The following is a 16,678-nucleotide window of genomic DNA, read 5'->3' as shown; positions in this document are numbered from 1 at the left end:
GGAGGAGGGCCAGCCCCTCTGCTCTCCTGACTCGGGTTCCTCCCTCCCTCCGGCCTGCAGCTCCACGGAAAAGAACTGCTGCGTTCGGCAGCTCTACATTGACTTCCGCAAGGACCTGGGCTGGAAGTGGATTCACGAACCCAAGGGCTACCACGCCAATTTCTGCCTGGGGCCTTGCCCCTACATCTGGAGCCTGGACACGCAGTACAGCAAGGTGCGTCTGGAGCCCTGGCTGGGGGTGGGATGAGGGTAGCAGGAACCGAGGGAGGAGAGGGAGAAAGAGAGGTAAAATCAGATGAATTGGCGAGATAGTAGTCAGAAAGAGAGGAGACAGGGAGTTTGGCGGGGAGGTGGCAAAGGGATGGGAGAGAAACTAGAGGCAGGGTCTGAGCAGTTAGAGACACGAGGCAGAGGGAGACAGAGATATGGGGAGACCCATGGAGACGCATAACTTGGGCTAGGGAAGAGGTAGGGAGATGGAAGGAGAAAGAGAGAAACGGAGGGACACAATGAGAGAGAAAAAGGCAGGAGGACAGAGAATTAGGAAGATGGAAGGAGAGAGAAAGACAATGAGACACAAGCCAAGAGTGGAAACTGGGGAGAGGCAGAGAAACAGAAAGAAACGGAATGAGATAAGACAGATAGGGAGAGGCTGGTGGGGTGGGGGTACCCTCCCCATGACCCCCGACCCTGACCCCGCCCACCCACCCCGCAGGTCCTGGCCCTGTACAACCAGCACAACCCGGGAGCGTCGGCGGCGCCGTGCTGCGTGCCGCAGGCGCTGGAGCCTCTGCCCATCGTGTACTACGTGGGCCGCAAGCCCAAGGTGGAGCAGCTGTCCAACATGATCGTGCGCTCCTGCAAGTGCAGCTGAGGCCCCGCCCCACCCGACAGGTCCCGCCCACCCCGGCAGGCCCGGCCCCGCCCCCGCCCGCCTCATCAGGGTTGTATTTAAGGACACCTCACCCAAGCCCCCCTGGGGTCCATTAAAGGTGGAGAGATGACTGGGTCTCTGTGTCGTTGGGCGCCTGACTGGGGTTTCCCTTCCGACGTTCCCCAACCCCCACCCCATCTACTTACATTTACACTTACATCTGCCTCCTCCTGTCTCTGCCCATCATTCATTTACCCCTCCTCACACAAGCACTTCCTTAGCGCTTGTTATGTTCCTTAGTCCTGGTGAACACGGGTTAGATTTATTTATTGAGCACCTTGGACCCTTATGTTAATAACTCATTTAACCACCATAACAAAGCTCTGAGATAAAGAGACTCTGATAACACCCACTTTAAATGTAAGGAAATGGAAGCCCAGAGAGGTTAAGGGAATAGTTCCTGCCTACCAGGAACCTACTTTCTGGGGAGGAGACAGACATAGTAAAGTTGTGCGAAAACAGGAAAGCAGGATGGGTAAGAGATGGCTTTGGGGAGGAGGGAGGGCTTCTTGGAGGAGGTGGCATTTGGGACTTGAAGGAAGCCAAGAAGGCAGCCTGGGGGAGGGTGTTCTTGGTAGGAAGACAAAAGCAAAGGTCTGGAAGTAAAGATGAACTTGGGGTGAGCTACACAGGCAGGAAGGAGGCCAGTGCGTTTGGAAGGGAGGGGCAAGGGGAAGGGTGTTAAAATCTGAGTCAGAAAGTAACACTCACAGGCCAGAGAGTAATAACAACAATTCTCCACTCCAGGTATGGAGCTACTAGCTCGTGGCATTCTCCCCACAGCCCAAGAGAGCAGGGGTTGGCAAACTATTGCCTGCAGGCAAATTCTGACTCGCTGCCTGTTTCTGTAAATAAAGTTTTATTGGAGCACAGCCATGCTCATTTGGTACGGTACTGTCTGTGGCTGTTTTAGTGCTACTAGGGCAGAGTTGAGTAGAAACTGTGCAAAGTCAAAAATATTTACTATCTGACCCTTGACAGAAAATGTCTGCCAACTCCTGCTATGGAGATCATTTGCTCCCCACTCCTCAGATGGGAATACTGAGGCACAGAGAGGTTAACTTATTTGTTATGGTCACATAGTTAGCAAATGGCAGAGCTGGGATTCAAACCCAGGCAGCTAGAGTTGAGGGCTTATGCACACAACTTCTGCACTGGTCCTGCCTTCCAGACCACATCAGGCCTGTGGGGACCTGTGAGAACTTGTACTCTGAGAGCGGCAGGCACCATGACAGGGTTTTGAACAGAAGAAGGATGTGATTTGACTTAAGTGCTCAGGGGGTCCCTCTGGTTGATGGTTGAGAGTAGACTGAATGGGGGTGAGGGTGACCGCAGGGAGACCAGTTGTCCAGGAGAGAAATGACAGCACCCTGAGCTGGGGTGGGTTTCCCTCTGCTGTGTTTCTTCCCATCTGCTGGGGTCTTGCTGATGAATTCTCTCCCGCTTCCTCTTTCTCTGGCCTCTCAGTTTCCCCTCTTCCTCCCTGGTTTCGGTTCCCCCTCTCTCTGCCCTGCCCTTCTCAGGTCTGGGGCCTTGACCTGCTTTGCTCAGTGACTGCCCTGGGGGAGGAGGGTGTGAGTGCTGAGCTTCCTTTGTAGGTGGGTTGGTGGCACTAGGTCTGGATGAGTGGGCCCCGGGGCCTGCCCAGCCCAGCCCAGCGGTAGAAATGTGGTTACTCCTCCTGGCCCAGGTCTGGGAGTCATAGAGGGCTGGGGGTGAGGTGGGGGCCGGAGGAGTTCACTATCCAAGGATGTGCTGCCATTGTCACCAGCCTCTTGTGTGGAGATGCTTGCAAGGACACAGTGACATGAAGTGTAGTCTCCGCAGCCCCGTGAGGTTGCGGCACGTGTATTCACACATTCACAATCATACAGAGGTTCAAGTATGGACAATGTCCCACGCAAACACAGTCGCCTCTCAGAGACACAATGGACACACACACAAACTCCTGCAGGATTCATGACACATGGACCGGGACACCTGGTGGCACGTGACACACACCGCCCCATCACATGCACACAGCCCAGCCTTGGAGCTTGGCTGGGACACAACGTAAGCAGAGACTTCCGTAGGGACAGAGCAAGACGCAATCACACAAATACATCCTGTAGGATGTACAACCACCACACTGCGGACACAGATGCAGAGGCAGTGCCATGACAGACACATTCCTCACAGCATCGGAGCCCCGTCAGGAAATGAAACAGAGACTCCGGCCCTGACCCACCGGCAGTTGTACAAACATCCTCCAGGGGGTCACGGTCACAAACAGGCACCGTGTGCACGCACAGGGCCTGACACGTCACAGTCCCACCCAGACACATACCACACACGGAGATCTGACACGTCAGGATCTCGCAGACCGCCAGGCGGTCGTGCCCACTCGGCCTGACATCTGCCGGCCCCACACGCTCAGGCCTGGGGAGTCCCACACGGCCCTACGGACGGTAGCCGACCCGTCATACTTAGACGCACTGTCACACCCCGGGTCCCAGACGGAGAGTCCCGCACAGCCAGACACACCCCCGGGGCCGTGGCCCTCACACGCCCAGCTCGCGCCTCGGCCCAGGACAAGTCCCGGCCGCACACCGGGCCGCGCGCTCCCGCGGTCGCCGAGCCCTGGCCACGCCCTCGGGCCACACCCCGCCCACCCGCCCGGGCGCCGGGGGCAGGGAAAGCCGCGGGCTCAGCACCTTCCCGGCCGCGGGGGCGGCTCCTGCCCCGCCCCTCCCGGCACCTGGCGCTGCGGGAAGGCCGGGCAGAGCCCGGCCCGGGCAGCCCCGGCCCCCAGCCAACCGCAGAGGCAGGCCCGGGGGTTCGGGGCGCCCTGCTCCCCTCCCCCGCCTCTGCAGGCAGGCCGGGCGGCGAGGGAAGTCGTGGGGGGGAGCCTGGGTTCCGGCTGGAGCCCCGGCTTCCCGTCCTGCCCCCAAGGGGCAGGAAGCAGGGCCGGGGGAGGCCAGCTCAGGCCTTCCTGCCCCCTCCCCCAGACAGGCCTGGGACCTGGGACGGGGTCAGCGTGAGAGGGAGAAAGGGAGGGGGGGAGGTGGGGGGGGAGAGAAAGCCCCCTTCCCCCTAGATCTCTGGACCTCCAGCGCGTTGGTGTCTTTCGTGTTTCTAATGTGAATTTGTGTGTGTGTGTCCCAACAAGCTTTGTGGTGTGAGTTTTGTGTGTCCGGCATAGGGGTCTCTAACACACGGCTGGGTGCCTGACGGCTGTGTTGGGTATGGACCACGGGGGATTTTCAACTCGTGTGTCTCCAGCACGGGTTCAACTCTGTGTGTGTGTGTGTGTGTGTGTGTGTGTGAGACTGTGCTGCATTTGTTGTGCCTGCACCTGTGTTTTGTGTTTCTGCTGCACAAGCCGGTGTGCACTCTGGGTTCTGTGTCCAGACACTGTGTGACTCGGCTAGTCTGTGTGTATGAGTTGGTTGTATCTATCTCTGGGGTGTGTTGTGTCTGGATTTTTTTCTCAGCACACTTGCTCTTCTTTTCTGGGTGTAAATTTGCACATTCTTAGCATAAGTTTGATTAGAAGTGTGGGTGTTTTCCGTGTATGTTTATGGGTCTGTGAGAAAAGTGTGTTTCCAGGAGGTATTGTGTGTGTGTGCGTGTGTGTACGTTGTGTTTCCTACTCAGGATGTTTTCACTGCCTGTGTGTGATGGTTCCCAGTGTTTGTGTCGGTGGGTGAGTAGCTTCTGGGTTACGTTTTGTGATCAGTGTGTGCGTCGCTGGTATTCCGAGCATGTTTGTGTGTCTTGTCTACGGGGTGTGTCTCCCACATGCTTGCCGTCCTCCTCCCAGTGTGTCCATCTCCGGGACTGCTGTTCTCAGCCTCTGTGGGTGTCTGTGAGCAGGTGGTGTCTGCATTTTGTGTCCCCACGCGTGGGCTGATGACTTCAGTGTGTGAGCAGTCGTGTGGGTCCCTATTTTGCGCCATCACTCTTGGGTTTTCGGTGGGGTGGGGTGTGTTCACGTTCACGAGCAGCTGCACGCGCGGGGCCGCATCTGTGCTGGTGTTTCCGGGGAGGGGGGGCATCCTGTGTCCCTAGTGCAGCCGCTGGCATCCCGGGCGATGCGGCCTCCATGCTGAGTGGAGGCTGTGTCTGTGGCGCGCCCCCTTGCCCGCTGGTGCCACGTTGGCTTGGGCTGGCCGTGGCGGGCAGGGCAGGGCAGGGGCTGTGGTGGGCACTGGAACCACGCCCGGACCTCGGTATAAATATCTTGGGCTGCCGGCGGCTGTGTTTACTTGGCCCCAGCCCGGGGGCGGCAGCAGCCGGGCAGGTCTTGGGGGCGGGGGTGACCAGGCCACAGCACAGTCACTTCCTTCTGGCCAGACAGGCCGCAGCCTCCCTGCCCCCTTTCTGGGTGGGGGCGAGGTGGTGACCCCTCATTCTGGGCTCCCAGGGGCCACCAGTGAAGCCCTGACCCCGACACCCCCGCTGGGCTTCCCAGGATCTGGGAGAGAGACCAGCAGAGATGGGACAAGGGCGGTGGGCCAGGAGACAGCGGAGAGAGGGGTAGGAAAAAATGAGGGTGAAGACGAGAGGAGGAGGGGGGCCTCTGACAGAAAGGCACGGGGACGCGGAGACGGAGAGGGAGGGAATGACAAGGAAGGAGAGGAGAGAAGAGGAGGCAGAGGCCCGGGCATAACGAGGGGGAAGAGAAGGGGCTGAGAGAGGGGAGACGAGAAGCGATGGGGAGACGATGACAGTCAGAGAGCTGCAGAGACAGACTGAAAGGGAAGACGGAGCTAGGGGAGAGGCAGAGGAAGGAGACAGCAGCAGCAGGGAGAAGGGGCAGCGAGGCAGGCGGCTGGAGGGGATGAGGAGAGAGGGGCAGGACGCAAAGAGGTGTCAGACATGGGGGGTGGGGTGGCAGCCAGCAGAGCCTGGCCAGGAGACAGACGGGAGACACGGGGGTGGGGGCCGGATGCCCTCAGAGGGGCTCTCCCCTCCCTGACTCAGCCTCTCCGCCCACCCCAACCCCAGAACCAGGAGTGGAGGGGCAGGCGCCTCTCTGGGCACCTCCAGGTCTCAGCGGGTCTGAGGCTGTGATGGGGGAGTGTCTCCGGGCTCCACCTCAGTCTCTGAGACAGACGCTCCTTCTCTGCCATCTGACTAACCCTAATTCTGACTCAACTGCTGTCTCTCATCACTTAAAAAATGTATGTAACAAATTTAGGTATGGCAGTGTATCACAAATTTAATGATCAAATGATAGACTGGTGGAAAATGTGCACGTCACCCAGGGCTGATGCCTGTATTATGAAAGACCTCTCACACCTTGAGGGCATCAATGCAAGCACCTGAGAGACAAACATCTCTCCCAGTTGTGAGTCCAGCGGGCTGGATCGCCTTGGGCCTCCTCTGGGAGACACCCTATCAGTACTGACAGTTTATACTGCATGGGACCTCTGTGATGGTTCAGTGACTTAGGTACTAAACACTAGATGATGCCGTCTGTCTGTGCATAGGAAGGACAGTGCCTAGCGCGCCAGGAGGGCCCCAAAGGTGTTAGCTGCTGTTATCCTCAACAGCTAACTCTCCTTCAGTCGTTACCCCTGAAGAAGTCTGTGCGTCTGTCTACTCTGCATGGCCCTGAGAGCGGACAGGCAGGCCAGGAGGTGGTCTCCAGGACTTACGATTCTACACCCGAGTTTCCATCTCTGATGGCCACGTGGCCTTGAGTATGTGACATCTCCTTTCTGGGCCTCCTGTGACCCACATACGGAATGGAGCTGAGCCCCTCGTTCGCGGGGCTGTGTGGAGGATTCAGTGCGGCATCAGGCACCTTGCTGGGACCTGGCACAGGGCAGAACTGCTCAGTAACCGTAAGTTTCCTTATTTAATAGTCTGTCTGAACATCCCTCGGCCTCTGTCTAGCTCTCACTTTCTGTGTCTGGCTCTAATTCCAGTTGAGCCAGAGGGCAGAGGCGAGGCCTTGGGGTCAAAAGCTGTGGCCCCAGGAGTCCGTGGGGTCTCCCCGGCACTCTGGGCCGCATGCTGGAGGAGGCAGTTTTGAGGGTCCTTCAGGCCTGGCTCACAGGAGTGAGGGGTCCCCGGGCCCCACCTCTCCAACACATGGCCTGTGTCCTCCCCCGCTAGCAGCTGGCCCCTTCCCTGCGTATGTCTACTGGGGGAGTGTGAGCTGGGTATGGGGGCATGGGAAGGCGGGATGCCTGGGTTCCCACAGGCCAGTGGCTGAGTCACCAGGCGGCCATCTGGCTCCCATTAGCCCAGGGCGGCAGGGGGCTCCGGGGGCCGGCTTGGGGCAGGGATGCTGGGGCCGGCTGTGTGTTGTGTGTGTGTGTGTGTGTGTGTGGGATGACTCAGGACCCATGATAACAGCCTGTGCATATTTGGGAAGTGTAAACAGAAGAGGGAGAGGGAGGTGGAGGAAGTGAAGGAAGGGAAAATTGTGGCTGGGCAGAGGGGGGCTGGTGGGGCTGGGAGGGGAAAGCCCCTCCTCTCCCTCTATACCCAACCTGGCAGGCCCACGACCCCATGTTGCCCCTGCTCACCTCTCCCAAACCTGGGTCCTGAGGGAGAGGTGAGAGCCGGTGGCCACCCCCAAGGTCGCCCCACTGCCCACAGCGAGGCCCGATTACTCAGCAGTCAGGCTCCGTGGCCCACAGCAGTCAGGATGGGGGATGCTCAGGGCCTTGCGGGGGGGGTACTGAAACCCAGAGATAAAGGCTGAGAGACAGAGAGGGACAGAGCCAGCACAGAGGCTGCGAAAGATGGACGTGTATGGGCAGGAAGAGCCATGGGCCCAGAGAGGGAGGCCGAAGGAGATGGAACGCAACAGAGGCAAGGAGGTGCGAGTGTGAGACTGAGCCTCAAGCACAGAGGGGCAGGAGAGCAGAGGCGGGGCTGCGGAGGGAGAGGCGGAGCGCCGCTCTGGGTTCCACCTGGCCAGCTCCAGCGACAAAGGGCCCCACTGGCCTAGGTCAAGGGGAAGGTGTTCATCCTGCGCCCTGCTGTGGGGACAGAGGCCGGGGCACAGAGAGAGGGGGGGACAGAGCAAGACAGAAGGGAAAAAGAGGGAGGTGGAGAAAGAGGGAGAGACACAGAAAGCAGGAGACAGAAAGGTGGTGAGAAAAAGACAGAGAGAGAGGAGAGAGGAGGGAGAGAGGCACCAGGGTTCAGGGGGAGAAGGAAACGGAGAGCAAGGGGGAGGGGGCCGCGGAGATGGGACCAGACCCAGCGAGGCTTGGTGGTAGAGGGCGGCCACCCTGCTGTCGCCTAGAGAAAGTCACTGAGCCGGCCTGTCATCAGCGGCCTTGCTGGGGTGGGGGGCGGGGTGGGGCGGGGTGGGCGGCCGCAGCCATCAGTCCCCGTCCAGCTCTGGGCTGGGTGCCTCCTCGGGCTCCTCCTCATCGAAGTACCTCTCCTCTTCATCCCGGGCCACTATGTCCAGGTTGTCGAAGTCAGGGTTGTCGTCCACGGTGCTGCGGGGGGAGGGAGCGGTCAGGGGCTGGCTCTGCCTGCACCCCAGCCTCCCCGCTTCTGTGGAGAGGAGCTGGGGCCTGGGGCCCCCTGAAGTGAAAGGCCATACGCTGGCAGCTGTAAGTCGGAGCGAACTTACAGCTGGGTTATGCTGGATCTCTCAGGGCTTCAAACAAAAGGCAACATTTTCCAAAGCAGAGATTTTACATGAAAACTTCTGGTTTCTCTTAAAAAGCCAGAAGATGTGGTGACACATGGGCCCACATCTGGGCCCTGAGGCAGTGGTTCTCAACCAGGAAGATTCTGCCCCCCCAAGGAACATTTGTGATAACTGGAGACAGTTTGGTGGTTACGAGTTGGGGGGCTGCTACTGGCATCCAGCGGGTGGGCGTCAGGGATGCTACTGAACACCCCCCCCCCACAGGACAGTCTGCACAAAGCGTTACCCAGCCCCAGAGGCCCACAGTGCTGGAGCTGAGAAACCTTGCCCCCAGGCAACAAGTTGTGAGAGGACCCCTGGCTGTGCTCCAAACCCTACCAGGCTCCCTCACATTCTCTTTGGTGCAGGAAGCCCTGTCCAATCCAGCCCGCCACCCCTGATGAGACCGCCTACCCCTCACCCCTCACACACCGTGCTGCTCCGCTGTGCCCCTCAAGGCTCTTGCACCTGCTGTTCCCCCTGCCAGGAACGCTCTTCCCCAGGGTATTTATGTCGCTTACCCCTCACTTCCTGCAGGTCTTTGCTCCAATGTCACCTGCTCAGAGAGCCTTCCCTGGCCACCTCATCACCCTGCTCCCACCCCCAACGCCGGGACCCTGCTTTGTCTTTCTTCCTGGCCCCATCACCACTAGATGTTTCGCACCTCCAGCACCTCCATTCCGCTCCTTGCTGCCTTCCTCGCCAGAGTGGGACTCCGTCAGGGCAGGGAACCCTTGCATCGGTTTTGTTCCCTGCTTGATCCCCAGAGTCTGGACCCAGCAGCGCTGAGCACCTGGTGGCTGAATGCAGCTCAGCAGCTGCCCCGCGGAGAGGGGACAGGCTTCAGTCCCCACCACTCCCCATTCCTCACACCAGGGCCGACTTCCTCGTGGGCACCTGGCTTTATGACAGCAGTGGTGCCCTTACTGAGGGCTCCCCACAGCCCGGGGACTCTACTCACTGCTTTGTGTGGAACACAGATCAGTCAATGTAAAAGCGGATCAGCCAGACTCGCCTCTGGAGCTGGGGATCCCGGACTGGACCAGCGATGCTCTGGTACCAGGCGCTGCTGTAGCTGTGGCAATCATGACACCACCCCCCGCGCCCCCGCCGCCATTCTACTGACGAGGCCCCGAGGTTCTGCTTGTTCATATGTCATGGGGGCTGGGTTTGAAACCACACCTGATGTTCCAGACCACAAGGCGAGGCTGCCTCCGTTGACAAAACCATTTATCTTTTCTTCCGATACTTCACTCGCCTGTGTCCTTTTCCCTGATGGCAAAATCCTTTTCCAAAGCAGGTGGCCCAGGTATCTTATCCCTGGGGTTCTAATGGAGGGACGAACAACCAGCACTGCAGGGGCACCCACCACAGGCCCCTGCACGCCAGGCATCACCCTGCCAGGGATTACTTCCTGCAGCATGAGGAGTCCCGGGTCCTGGGGGACACTTAGGAAGCTTGGGGCAGTGGCATCCTACCAGGCCACCACCACCATCTACCCAAATGGGAATGTTTCAAGTGTTCTATCAATATGGAGCTGAACGTCAGCCCTGCTCACTCCCCTCCTTCAGGTGAGGGGACTGAGGCTCGGAGATGGACAAAGCTACTCCAAGGTCACCCACTGATCTCTGATCTGAAACCCTTAGGCTGTGTGACCCCAGAGCCCATGTCCTGTGGGGTGCCGGGCTGGGGGACTGGGGCGGGGGGCGCGGGGAGGGCATGGGAGCACCTGTAGTCAAAGTCTCCATCCTTGCCGTCCAAGAAGTGCTGGTGCATCCGGCTGGTGAACTCTTCCCGCAGGATCAGCCTCTCTTCTGAGTCGGGGACCCAGGCCTCCGAGTCTATGCCAGGCCTCTGGTCTGCAGGGGGCGACACCCAGGGTGGGGTGTGTGAGGACTGTGCTGAACACACCTCCGCAGAGCGCTGCATCCTTCGTGCTGGGCGGCACTGGGGACACAGCAGTGACCGAGGCGGCCCCGTCCCTACCTTCCCGGGGCACACACCGAACACGTGACAATACAGTGCTCTGGAGGCCGCAGAGCAGGGTCGGGACCTGACGCCTGAAGGGTGGTGAAGGGAAGGCACTCCTGGCAGAGGGAACGGCATGAGCGAAGGCCTGGAGGTGAGGGACTGCTTGGTGTCTTTGAGGAGTGGGGACAGGGATGCTGGAGAGGACGGAAGGGCCAGGGCACTCGGGCAGGCAGGGGCGGGATGTGATGTCTGCTCCCGCAGGTGGGCCCAGCCTAGTGCGGCGGAGCTGAGACACGCAAGCCTGGGGCTGGGGTGTGCCAACACCGGGGCCTCCCCACTGCCGGCGCTCACCTTCCTCGTCGCTGTCCTCCTCCTCTTCCTCCTCCTCCAGGCAGGCCTCCTCCTCCTCCTGCTGCTGGAGCAGCCGCTGCTGCAGCTCCCGCTCCTGGTAGGACTGGAGCAGCAGGTCGGAGAGCGGGCAGGCGGGAGTGCCGGGGGGGCCGGGCTTGGGCGGCTGGTGGGCCGGGGTGCGGGCGCTGAGCTCCTCTAGGGTCAGGTACTGCCCGATGTACTGCTCGTACAGCAGCGGGGCCCGAAACCGCATCTGCTCGTCGCTGAAGTACTCGCCCCCTGCGCGGAGGAGACAGGGTGGGCGTGGAGTCGAGGGCCTGCGGGCGAGGCGAGGGGCTGGGCGGAGGGTGAGTGTGCCTGCGCAGACCTGTGTCCACCCAGGCGAGGGACCGCGCTGACAGGAAGCCGTAGACACACAAGTGTGAGTGTGATCGTCCACATTCAGGAATGTACGCAAACACGCGCAGACGCCTGAGGTCGTGACCGTGAGAACTCAGGCACGTGTCTAAGCACGTGTGCGCGACCAGGCCTGTATGTACGTGTGGACTCATGTGTCCAAACATGTAGGGGACACAGTCAGGCCGCTGGGCATCCTGGCCTGAGGCACCGGTGGCCTAGGGCCGTGTACAACTGGGCAGGATTCACATGTGTGTGTGTGTGCGCCGGCTCACACTGCTGTGGGTCCCTGCATCTGGGAGCTGGTGTGCAGGACGTTGCGGGCAGGTATACTGTGCATGGAAGCCAGTATGTAGACTGTGTGTGCCTGTCTGCTGAGCCCCGTTCTGGCTGTTGGTGCACACACCTGGACACGCCTGCACTGCTGGGCACATAAGTGTACATCTTCATGGAGCAGATGTGTGCGTGCACAGCGTCAGGTCTAGCAGGGCATCTGCCCAGGTGTGGGTGTCCCTGTTGGTCTTCCAGACCCCAGATCTCACCTCTCCCCAGAGCGTTCCTCTCTGCAACTACCCCTTCTGTGGGCCTGGCTTCCCCACTCCCCAAACCCAGGGCCTTCATACCTCTCCTGATGTCTCTTCCTGCATAGGCAGCTCTGTCCCTCAGATAACAGTTAAGCCTGCCCAGCCCCTCCCACCGCTGGTCCTAGCCCCGCCCTCAGAGCCCAGGAATCCTGTGACCATCCCTGTCCTGCCCTCCATCTTGCCTTCTCTCTCTTACCCCCCTCTCTCTGTTACCAATGTTTCCCACCACATTCTGTTTCTCTCCCTCCTTCTCCCTATCTTTCACTGTCACGCTCTCTCTCTGGGTCTCAGTTTCTCCCTCCCCTCCTCTGCCCCTCTGTCTCCACCCACCTCTGTCTCTCTGGCTTTCTCAGTTTCTGCCACCTAACCCCACTTCTTTCATTCACTCATCCTCCCTCCTCTCTTCATCCCTGCTCCTCATCTGTCACTGTGTTCCACTCTCTCCGGATCCCTTTCTCTACAGCCTGTGCCTTCTCCCTAACTAGAATCTTAACTCACTCTCTCCTTCATTTGCTCTCATCTTTTAACATTAGTTCTGGTGTCTTTGGTCACAAAGCTGCTTGTAATTACATCATGGTCAAAAAGGTACCAATCTTACAAAAATAATAAATAAATAAACAAATAAAAAAGAGAAAGGGACCAATGTTTTCCTTCATGCTTTTCACATGTGTTTTTTTTCAAGAGGCCTTTGCCTGCCCTGGGTCATGAACATTCTCCCCTAGGTTTCTGTCAATGCCTCTGTGTACAGTGTGAGGTAGGGATCTAGTTTCCCTGAGGGATAACCAGCTCTCAGAGTGCTGGATACTGTGTGTCCTCGGCCTGCTGGTCTGAAATGGCACTTCTGTTATCTACTAAATTCTGACCCTTCTCACTGCCTGTCCCATTCTCTTCTCGTGGGTCCCTGTTTGTCTCTCCCTATCTCACCCTGTCACCTCACGTTTCTGTCTCCGTCTCTCCCCAGGTCCCTGTCTTAAAACTTATCTCCCAGGATCTCTGTCTGTGTTTCTGCTCCTGAATCCTTGTTTCTTACTTCCTCTGCTTCAGTCTCTCCTCCCACCCAACCTGTCCGCCCCCACACCTTGGATGAGCTCACGCAGGGCAGCGTAGCGGCGGTTACGCAGGCGGGTGTGCAGGGTGCGGGGTCGGGTGCTGCCTTGCCGGGCCACCTCGGCGCAGTAGAAGTCTGCGCGGTGGTCACCGCGCAAGTGGCCAAAGCAGGCCAGGTGCTCCTCCCGGAGGCCCGTGCGGAAGCGCTCCAGGAACACCAGTGGCTTCTCGTGGTACAGCTGGCCCAGGATGGCCACCTTCTCCTGCTCGGTCAGGTCGGGCTCGCCCTGCTGCTGGCTGCACACGGGCAGGCGGCTGGCAGCCACGGCGCGCAGCATGGCACTCACTGCCGCGTCCTCGACCTCTGGGAGGTCAGTGTCTAGGGCCCTTGGCGCTCCCTCTGCTGCTTCTGCCTTGTCCTGGGGTCTGGATGGGACCGGCGTCCAGCTCAGCTCCCCCCAGTGCCCAGGACTGGGCTCCGCACAGCCTGCGGGGAGAGGGGAGATCAGTCAGTCCAGGGATGGGAGAGCGGACGGGGCAGTGGGTGAAAGGGACTGGGTGCTCACTGACTCACTCATTTCACATTTATTGAGCACCTACTATATTCTGGGCACTGTTCTAGGCCCTACAGATACCACAGTGAGCAAGAGATTGACAGTTTAGTGGGGAACGCAGACGTGAAAACATAGTTAGAGAAAACATATAGTGCGTTAGGTGGTTCTAAGAGCTGTTTAGGAAAATAAAAAGGGAGGGAGGAGGGAATGGGGGTGAGGCTGCAATTTTAAATGGACAGTCAGAGAAGGTCTTGCCAAAAAGGTGACATTTCGGTAGAGACCTGAGGTGGTGAGGGACTGAGCCATGAGATTTCTGTGGGAACTGGCAGAGGGAACAGCCAGTGTAGAGGCCCTGAGATAGGAGTGTACTTGGTGTATTTACTTGGTCATTGACAACTTCATTCATTGATTCACTCAATTTTGCCTTTTCCCTTGCTCACAAAATGATCAATACATTCACCAACTCGTTCACTCACTCACTCATTCATTCTCTCCTACTCATTTGCATATCCATCCCACCACTCTTCAGCAACTCTAAATCTATGCCGGGCCCTGAGCTGGGCAATGCTGAGGATCCCCGGAGGGATCCAGGTCAGCTCCCAGGGAGCACCCTGTCTGATGGGGGAAGACAGGCAAGGTCAAAGACAGCACAGGCACTGGTAACAGAAAAGCTGAGTGCTGGGCAAAACCTGGCGCAAGCTTCTTCTTAAAAGTGGTGGCAACTGGAGCAAGGCAATAAGCAAGCAGGAAATAAGTGAAGACAGGAGGTACAGACAACTCCTTTAGCTTGGCTGGGGTGGGGAAGAGGAAGAGGGTGGTGGTTATAGGCACAACGGGTTTCAGGGAGGGTTTTAATGACTGAGGCAAGAGAAGACTGGGCTGGACCAGGTAAAGGGGCTGTGGAGGAGGGGACAGGAGGGGGTCGTGGTTAAAAAGACGCTTGTGAGGCTGAGTAGGACAAGTCATTGGAATGAAGGGCTGGGAGGCGAGGGAGGTATCCAGTTAAGGTCCAGGGCTCTGGCCAGGGGACTGGTCAAACTGTCCCTGACACAGAGACATGGATGAGGTGCAAGTCTGGGGGAAGATGCTGAGGCCGGTTTGGGACATGGATGGTATGACAGGCCCAGGAGACATCCAAGGGGAGGCATTTACAAGACTGCTGGTACATGGGAGACTTCTCAGGAGAGAAGTGTTGGGCTGGGGACTGAGTTATGGGAGTCGTCAGAGCAAAGAACAGAAGTAAAGCTGAAGGAAATAAGAAGTCGTGGGGAGGGTGGGGGGAGTGTGTAAGGTATGAAAAGAGAAGAGGGGCCAAGAAACAGTCCTGACTGGATGGGGAGAAGACATGTCTGTGAAGGAGGCTGTGAGAGGCTAAGAAATGGCCCCCAAAAGATAGTCACGTCTTAATTCCTGGAACCCGTGAATGTTACCTTACGTGGCCAAAAAAAAAAAAAACCCAAAAACAAAAAAAAAGAGGTCTTTGCATATATGATTCAATTATGGATCTTGAGATAGGGGGATTATCTTGGATTATCCAGGTGGGCCCTAAATGCCATTACCAAGTGTCCTATAAATGCCAAGTGTCCTATAAGAGGGAGATTTGACACACACAGAGGAGAACACAAGGTGAAGATAGACAGAAGCAGAGATTGGAGTGATGTGGCCATAAACCAAGGAATGCCAGGAGCCACCCGAAGCTGGAAGAGGGGAGGAATGGGTTCTCCCTTAGAGCCTCTGAGGGAGCTCTCCACGGCCCTGCTGACACCTTGATTTTAACCCAGTGATACTGACTTCAGACTTCTGGCCTCCAGAACTGTGAGAGAATAAATTTCTGTTCTTTTAAGCCACCCAGTTTGTGGTCATTTGTTACAGCAGTCACAGGAAACTCATACTGGCTGAGCAGGAGGAGCCCAAGAGATAGGAAGGATATCAGAAGGAGTGGTGTCACAGAAACCAAGGGAATATTTTCAAGAAGGATGGAGGGGTCAATGGCATTGAATTCTCCAAGTAGCCTAATAAGGAAAAAACTGAACAGGGTGACTCAGTTTAACTACACAGGGAGGTCACTGCGGACCCCGATGGGTGCAGTTTCTGAAGGTAAAAGCCAGACTTTAGTGGGTGGGTAGTGAGGAAATGGGAGGCAAGTGTGCATGACTCTTTGGAGAAGATAAATGGTATCTGGAAGGCAGCATGGAATCAATGGATAGATTTTCTTTTTAGGTTAAAGCTTTTTTCTTATTATTATGGAAACTTTCAAACATGCACATAAGTAGAGAGTACAATGACCCCCTCCCCCCCCCATATTCATCATCCAGCTTCAAAAATGACCAATTCTTGTCCAGTGATGTTTCAACCAACCTCTCAATCGCACCTCACCCCACACGGGATTACTGTGAAGCACCAGGATAGAATTTTAAGATGAGCAAAACAAAAGCATTTTAGGTACTGATGGGGAGGCATCAGGAGAAATAAAGGGATTGAAAATGCAAAAGAGAGAGATGGGGGAGCACAGAAATGGATTAACGACCCTGAGGAAGCAGATGGGACTGTGGACTTTCGGAGAAGGGGAATTAGAATGAAATGGGGGGAACCGTTAGTATGGTCTAAGTAGAGTTTGCATGGGACAGGAGGAAGCAAGGGAAGGAGTTAACTTGAGAAGCACGGTTGGCTGGGACAATGAGAGAGCCCAGGACAGAGAGGTTTATGCTAGCCTGAGAGCTTGGTAAGGAACTGGATTAGCCTGGGACACGGAAAGAGCCAGCTGGAACTTGGAAGAGGTTAATTTCGGGGGAGGGGATGGAGTAAAGGAGGTCAGCCTGCAACGAAAGGGGTTAATCTGGACAAAGTGGTGAAGAGGACAGGTAGGGCCGAGGGCAGGTGTTCCCTTTTAAAGAGTCCTCCTTCGCCTTCACGGGGAATCATTTCCCAGTGACACCGCAACTCCACCCTCCAGCCGCCTCCGCGTGGCCAGGACCTCACCTTCACCGGGATCCGTCGCCGCCGTCGCAGTCGCAGTCGCTGTCGCTACGGTCTCCATCCCGATTCTCTACGACTTGTTACCTGCCGTGGCAGGCCCCACACACCAAACCCGCCCCAGGTCCTCAGCGGCCACTTCCGGCCGAACACAGTCCCAGGGCCGGGTGCCCCGCGGCGCCAGAAACCAGAGTTCCGGGACGAAGTTGGATTTTCCTAT

The 16,678-nt window shown here is 57.6% G+C and overlaps 2 protein-coding genes across 7 annotated transcripts in view; one reads left to right on the top strand and one right to left on the bottom strand.

Annotated features, from left to right (window-relative positions):
- Nucleotides 1-1,004, top strand: part of TGFB1 (transforming growth factor beta 1) — a 14,306-nt gene extending 13,302 nt beyond the window's left edge. For all 5 annotated transcript variants that reach the window (XM_028163034.2, XM_057533949.1, XM_007168011.3 and 2 more), the window contains 2 exons: nt 61-214; nt 716-1,004. In XM_028163034.2, the coding sequence (XP_028018835.1) occupies nt 61-214; nt 716-874 (313 nt within the window). In that variant the 3' untranslated portion in view covers nt 875-1,004. The remainder of the gene's footprint in view (nt 1-60; nt 215-715) is intronic.
- Nucleotides 101-16,678, bottom strand: CCDC97 (coiled-coil domain containing 97). Of its 2 annotated transcripts, XM_028163035.2 has the most exons (6): nt 16,465-16,678; nt 12,963-13,418; nt 10,905-11,183; nt 10,312-10,441; nt 8,323-8,385; nt 101-232 (listed from the first exon to the last, which is right to left on the bottom strand). In XM_028163035.2, exons 1-6 carry the CDS (start codon nt 16,520-16,522, stop codon nt 181-183), a joined length of 1,038 nt encoding a protein of 345 aa, XP_028018836.1. In that variant the 5' UTR covers nt 16,523-16,678; the 3' UTR covers nt 101-180. The 2 variants fall into 2 exon arrangements, with proteins under 2 accessions (XP_028018836.1, XP_057389933.1); XM_057533950.1 differs by lacking the exon at nt 101-232 and having other exon boundaries at nt 6,118-8,385; nt 16,465-16,676.

The sequence above is a fragment of the Balaenoptera acutorostrata genome, chromosome 19 (assembly GCF_949987535.1).
Source record: "Balaenoptera acutorostrata chromosome 19, mBalAcu1.1, whole genome shotgun sequence".
NCBI classification, from domain to species: domain Eukaryota; kingdom Metazoa; phylum Chordata; class Mammalia; order Artiodactyla; family Balaenopteridae; genus Balaenoptera; species Balaenoptera acutorostrata.
This window is presented reverse-complemented; position numbering and strand designations above follow the sequence as displayed.